The following is a 6881-nucleotide window of genomic DNA, read 5'->3' on the forward strand; positions in this document are numbered from 1 at the left end:
TTTTTAGCTTTAGGAGGCGGTTACGTCACTATTCCCTATGTTACAGTGGGTGAAAACGAGGCTGGCCGGGGTGGGAGGTGGGGGGGGCAGCATCTTGCTCCTGGTTCCACAGCACACGGCAGCGCTGGCCCCCTGGCTTGACCCCCCGTGCTCTACAGTCTCCATGCTACAGAGGGTAATGTGTTCTGGCGAACAAAGTTCAGTTAGCAAACTCCGGGCCGAGCCCCGACAGCATGGGGGCTGGTGCAGGCTTCCACAGTGATGAGATCCCCGAAGTCCTCTCTGCTGATAAAATGGGAACTGAAGAACAAGATGGTCTGGCTGGTCCTGGAGCTCAGATGTCGGGAGGGGAAATGTGTGGAGGCAGGAAGCCAAGAGGGGCTGACTCTAGACATGAGCTAATTGAGACAGAGCATTTGTGATAAACGGAAACCCTTTGGTCCTTCCCCATAAGATTCTGATAGCAGCAAAGTCTCTAAGTGATGTATCCTGGGACAGGCGTTTTTGGACTTCTGTTTTCAAGTTCAGATACATTTCTGTTCCCCTACCAAGTTCTGCCACCTATCTGTTTTTCATACTCTTTTTTATTGACAAACATGGAAATGGCTAATTTTTAAGTCACGAAAGGAAAATGCACTTCTTTGGGGAAAAGAAAGAAACAAACAAACCAGAGTGTATGGAGGGGGGAAAATGCTGTTTTTCTCCTCTGTTCATCTTGATAAATACTTTATGTGTTCCAGCTCACTGAGTCCCCACAGCAACTCTATGGAGTGGGGTTGATTTAAATGTCCCCAATTTATACCTGTGGGACCTGAGTTTTAGAGTTACTTCCTTCTTTTGGAAAGGACTGATTAGTATTCTATTTGGTGCTTATGCCTTAACGTACATAGCCATTCCCCTATGAATAGACAGATGTGTTATTTCTGATATTTTTACCATTATAAATGATGCTTCAAAAAATAGCCTCATACCTATATTTTCCCCTGTTTGTTCATGAATATCTGTCTATTGAATTCCTGAATGTGCTATTGCTAGATCAAAGAGAATGAATTTTTTGCATTCTTATCATGGTTCTTTGTGCTCCACTCCCCTTAGCCTTCAGTGGAGTTCTGAGATGAACATTCTTGGTATCCTCATCATCTCCACCTACAGATTGGAAAACTGAGGCGCTGAGGGCATGAATTCACTTGCCCATTTGACTCCGGATCCCTCACACACTGGTCTAGCTCTTTAGCCATACTTTCTTAGCCATTATCCCTTCCCCTGCCTCTGACCTATTCAGTGGCTTTTCTAGAGGGTACTTTTTTTCACTAAGAAGTTCAAAGTTCATAGGAACAAAGAACATTACCTGATGATCTGGCCCTTCTTAGGCTGAGACGTCTGGACTCTATTCTCCAGGCAATGGGGAACCATAGGATGTTTGCTATCCAAGGAGTTAGATGGCTGCATGTGGACTTGAGAGAGATGTATGTGACTAAGGGTACTTGCTAAGGGACACTGGGCTCTTCTCCTTTCTCCAAAGCTATGAAAGACATGCCCAGGGTGTTGGACAAGGGACCGACTGTCCAAAATTACTAAGGGGATCAGAGGGAGCTTCTATGTATAACCTCCTTTCACTCCTGTCCCTTCCCCAACCTGGATTCTCAAGGTTCCATCCAACTACACAGCACCTGCCCAAACTTATTTTCTGTTTGTTTGATAAGGCGAAGTGAGTTTATGCTGCAGGATTCCCAGTGGCAGGTTTATTTTAAGATCTGGTGAGCCCCGTGCTCCTCCATCTGGGGCCCAGCTGCGGAAACCCTGACCGGGTGGACACCCCTGGGAAGTGGTGTTTTGGGAAACCAAGCCAAAATAGTGCCTTGTTCTGCCCCTAGGGCAGCTGAATGAAGCTGGTGGAGGAGTAGACAGGAGGCAGGCTCCTTCCTTAGGAGGCGAGTCTCAGACAGTCTTCAGTCCACATTATAGAAAAGAGCGTAGGGCTGAAGGTCATTCGATCTAAAGACATTTAAGAGATTGTATTGCAGCCCACTCAGACTTGGGCTCACAATCCTATTTATCAAGCACCTGCAGGATACTTTTCCCATACAGGGTCTCATTTATGCACAGAAAGAAGTTCTCATATTGATTAGAAACATGGTCTAGAAGTCCAGAATGCCTGGGTTCAAATCTCAGATGTATCCCTAGCATTGTGATTGTAAAAAAGTTGCTTGACCTCTCTCAGTCTCAATTCCCTTCTCTGTAAAATGGAGCAAATAGTAGTATTTACTCACCAAATAGTAGGAGTGTTAAATGTGTCCAAAGCTCAGTGCACCATGCCTGGCTTATACTAAGCACACTGTGAATAGCCAAGTGACAGTACTGTCCTCATTCCCAGCATGGACACTGAGCCTGGATTGTTCCTAGGGCTGCCTGCCTCTCTGGCTGTGCTCGCTGCAAAGGACTCCATGTCCCTGTGGGCCTGCAGCTCCCTCTCCTACAGCCCCTGACCTTTCTCTCCCCATCTTAGCCCTCCAGTCTGGATGACCTCAAGTACCTCCTTCTTCAGAAGCCTCCCTGGGTCACTGTCCTTCCCCATGGTGCTGTCTCTTGTTCATCAGTGGTCAGCATCACAGACTTTCACAGTCTTCTGATAACCTTGTCTCGTACAGCAGACTCGCCTTCACTCTATACCTAGAATGGTCCCTCCTCGAGGGCAGGAACATTTTTCGGTTTCATCTTTCTGTGGCCTTTGGCCCGGAGCAGAGAATATGGGATAGATGCTCAGAAGGTTAGTTTGAAGGACAGTATCACGGCCTCCACGGACAGCAGAGTGAATGAATGAGCGAATGAATGAATGTGAAGGAATGAGTGAGTGACTAAACAAGTGGAGGAATGAATGACTGGGAGATTTGGGGTGAGTGGTGAGGGAGGGATGGCATAAGGGAATGCATGGCTTACTGACCAGGGGTTGGGGGGGCCCCGTGGAAAGCCATTTGGCCCTTGTCCTTAGCTGTGACCTCTGGGCCACTGAGGCCCATCCACCCTCCCCTCCCTCCTGTTCCCTCTTACCTGCCTCCAGAAGTGATGACTGCACTCACTTCTTCACAGACCATTAGCTCTTGAGCACTGGAAGAGGCCAGCTCTGCATTGGCAAGGGGTAGGGGGCTGGCTGGCTGGCCCCTCCGGGAGACGTCATGCAGCGGCTTCTTATCTCGCCCTCTGCCCACTTGCAGATGACGACTGCACGGACTCCTTCACGCCCAATCAAGTTGCCAGAATGCACTGTTACCTGGACCTGGTCTACCAGAGCTGGCAGCCCTCCAGGAAGCCGGCTCCTGTCGCCCTGGCCCCCCAGATCATGGGCCACACGACTGACTCGGTGACGCTGGAGTGGTTTCCGCCCATTGATGGCCACTTCTTTGAAAGGTGAGTGTGGCCTGAGCAGTGTTGATCCCTCTCTCTCCTGCCAAGACGAGGGAGATTCCGAAGGGAAGCTGTTTTCTTCGTCCTTGCTCTTGTTCATCGGGAGCCCCTAGCACCTAGCGGTGACGGGTCCATAGAGACACGTGGTCAATTTGGGAGTTGGGATAAATGAATGAGTGCTCATTGGAATTAATAAGTAAAGATACATGCTTTCAATGAATGGATGTTTGGGTCTATTTTATTATGAAACACCTGGAAACTTTTATTGCTGGAACATCCTCTGGGATAGAGATGCTGGCTTCATCTCCATGAGCTCAGGAGTTGAAATTGCCTCTGGTCAAAGCACAATTGTGATAGATGTGTAACATATATTATATATGAAGGTGTGTATGTGTATATATTCATACACCATACGTGAACACACATACTTGAATACACTTGAATATATGAATACATATAATTAGAATCTTTGTGCCTAGGACTTTGTTGTAGAATTGAGGGTAGAATTTTTGGAAGATCAGGGATGATAAACTGAGGCACAAGAGTTTTGCTCCCCTGTCTTTCACTTACTAACTGTACTACCTTGGGCAAGTCACTTTCCCTCCTTAACTGGTCCTCTCCCACAGGAAAGTGGGCCTAATGATGCCTCAGTGGCCTGAAGGCAGGGACCTGAATCCAAAGGTCTCTTGTGGTGCCTTTCAGGATTGAGACCCCCTGAGGAGCTCAAGCTTTAAGGGAAACAGATTCTGAAGAGTCAGGAAAACAGATTAAGATGATGACATCTACACTTGGCTACAGTTTAGGGCTTATTAGTATTTAACCCCCATCCCAGCCTTTCTTAGGGGCATTTTGTCCAAAACTGATGATATACCATTGATGATGGTGAAAGTAATAACCAGCTAATGATTAACTAATACTTCTCTGTGGTTATGGTTGTTGCCATTTATCAAGTCCTTACTCCGGGTCATATTCTGTATTAAGGCTTTATGTGCAAAGTCTCCAGTAACTATGAAAGGGGAATCATCAAGAAGGATCTGGGTGGCTCAGTAGTTTGAGCATCTGACTCTTGGTTTCATTCAGCTGAGGTCATGATCTCAGGGTTGCAAGATTGAGCCCCACATTGGGCTCTGCGATCAGCATGGAGTCTGCTTGGAATTCTCTCCCTCTCCCTCCTCGTCTTCCCCTCCCCTCGTTCGCATGCACACTCTCTCTCTCTCTCAAATAAATAAACAAATAAAATCTTTAAAAAAAATAGAAAGGGGAATCATCTTCCTCATTTGCCAGGTAAGGCAGGAATTAGAGTGAAAGATGCTAGGAGATTTGACCAAGAGCCCACAGACGGTGCTGGGAGCTGGGCTCTGACTCACATTTTGCAACGTCTTGTCTTGGGCCGCACGTGCTTTCATTAAGTCCTTCCAAAACTTAAATTATGAAGGAGGTATTACCCCTCCCCTCAAAAGATCCACAGAAAGTGGTAAGGAGCTCTCATGTGCCTGTACAAATACATATCAGATCATGGTACCACATTAAATTTGGGCTCTAATTTTCTCCACTGCCATCAGTCCCTCAATCTAGAACCTTTGTTTGGCAGCTGGGTGAACGTGTTCATGGGGGAAGGAAATGCACTCCCTGGCCCTCTATAACCACCTCCCCTCCGCCCGCCTTCCCCTGCCCCAGCCACCCTCACTAGGAGCTCAGAGCTGGGTTTGGGAAACGTCATGTGACACTTCAGAGCAGACTTTCCAGCAGCCTGTAGATTTATTTATTTTTTCTGTGGCGATGAGAAGTATCAGACTTTTGGTCAAGCCTTGGCCTCAGTTCCACTTAAAAATGGAAGTTTTATAAATGAAGCTTCCCGTGTATGTATTTAATTTGTATTTCATAAAGCAGTTATTGTCCATTAAATAAGTACCATCTGATTGTTGGAAACCTATTGGAGGGTTAATTGTTGTGTAATGGGATATGTCTCTATTACATAGTACCCTCAGCTTCAATCAATATGTTTTTAATAACCTATAGTCAGTTGGTACTTGAGGCTCATACAATAGCTATTCTGTTCAGTCTGAGATTTCATAACGGAGTTATCATACGTTAAATTAAAATGGACATTTTAGAAACATGTCTAATTAGGGTTAACAGCTACATAGACCATAGTCTATGGGTAAAGGAAGTCGATCAGCAAGTTCAATAAATTGCTGTAAAGACATGGAGATATCACTCTCCCATGCCCTCAGAGTTTATATTCATGCAGACTGGCCTGGTGCAGAGTGCACAAGCTTTGCTGGAAAGTGGTCTGCACTCTGTTCTCAGCCCCACCACTCCTGGTCTGTGGGACCTTGTGCAAGCCATCTCACCTCTCTGGTTCTCTCTGACCCTCTGAGTCTTCTTCCATAATTGTGCCCACTTTGCCTGGCTTTTGTGGGGAATCCAAGAGACGTGACATCTGTGATTTGCTAGCTCATACACTCTATGCTCAAGAAATATTAGCTCCCATCTTGTACAAAGTTTCCCAGAGCTGTTTAGCTACTTGAAAATTCTCTTTTCCTACAAAATCTCTGGTGTTTTCCACTGCATCCATCAATGCCAACCTCTCGCCCCTGGCTATCCCTACGTCCTCCTGCTGTTCCTCACATCTGTGGTCTAAGAGAATACAAGGGTTTTCCTTAAGAAAACATATTCAGATCCTCCCACAGCCTGTGTCCTCACACATGGGCAACTGAATAAATAATTCAAGGCCACCCCTGGGTTTTCTAACTCCTTTATTTTTATCTGTCTTGCAAACATGTGTTGACTGAATGGTTTCAGTTATCTGAACAATTGGTGGTGGTGTATTAGAAAGAATTCTGGACTAAGATCCAAAAGACCTGGGTCTGAAGTCTTTGCAACCTCATTCATTTCCTCCTCCTCTTCAGCCTCAGTTTTCTGATCTGTAAGCCAAAAGTCATCTGGCCTTTCTCAACCAAGCTCCCTATCCCAAATCTAAGAACACAGAAAATGACTAGAGTAACTATTTTCTCAATTCTCCCAAGAATGGTGCATAACGAGTACCATTCTAGATGCGCAGGAGAGAAGTTAACTCATCACACACAGTGGGTATCTTAAAGAAACACTGTTCAATAAGACTTCTGCTGTAATGGAAATGTTCTGTATCTCTGTTGTCCAATATGGTAGCCATTAGCCAACCGGCTATGGAGCATTTGAAATGTGACAAGTGTGAAACTGAATTTCTAAATTTATTTAATTTTCATTAATTGAAATTCAGAGACCCACATGTGGCTGCTGGGTGCTGTATTATTAGCACAGACTTGAGCTTTAGGCTTTGATTCTCATGGAAGGTGGGTAAGAAAGATGATCTCTTCCAGTGTTAGCATCTTGTACTACTGTGATTTCAGTGTCTGTGTGTGTGTGTGTGTCTATGTAGATACAGGTGCAAATAAAAATCAAATAAATGGGGCGCCTGGGTGGCTCAGTTGGTTAAG

The 6881-nt window shown here is 45.7% G+C and overlaps 1 protein-coding gene across 1 annotated transcript in view; it reads left to right on the forward strand.

Annotated features, from left to right (window-relative positions):
* PAPPA (pappalysin 1) overlaps positions 1-6881 on the forward strand; it is a 241317-nt gene that overhangs the window by 62440 nt on the left and 171996 nt on the right. Inside the window, exon 5 of the mRNA XM_081803476.1 lies at positions 3213-3405. Coding sequence (XP_081659602.1) covers positions 3213-3405 — 193 coding nt within the window. The remainder of the gene's footprint in view (positions 1-3212; positions 3406-6881) is intronic.

Source organism: Leptonychotes weddellii, chromosome 14 (assembly GCF_054177405.1).
Source record: "Leptonychotes weddellii isolate Sample4059 chromosome 14, ASM5417740v2, whole genome shotgun sequence".
NCBI lineage: Eukaryota > Metazoa > Chordata > Mammalia > Carnivora > Phocidae > Leptonychotes > Leptonychotes weddellii.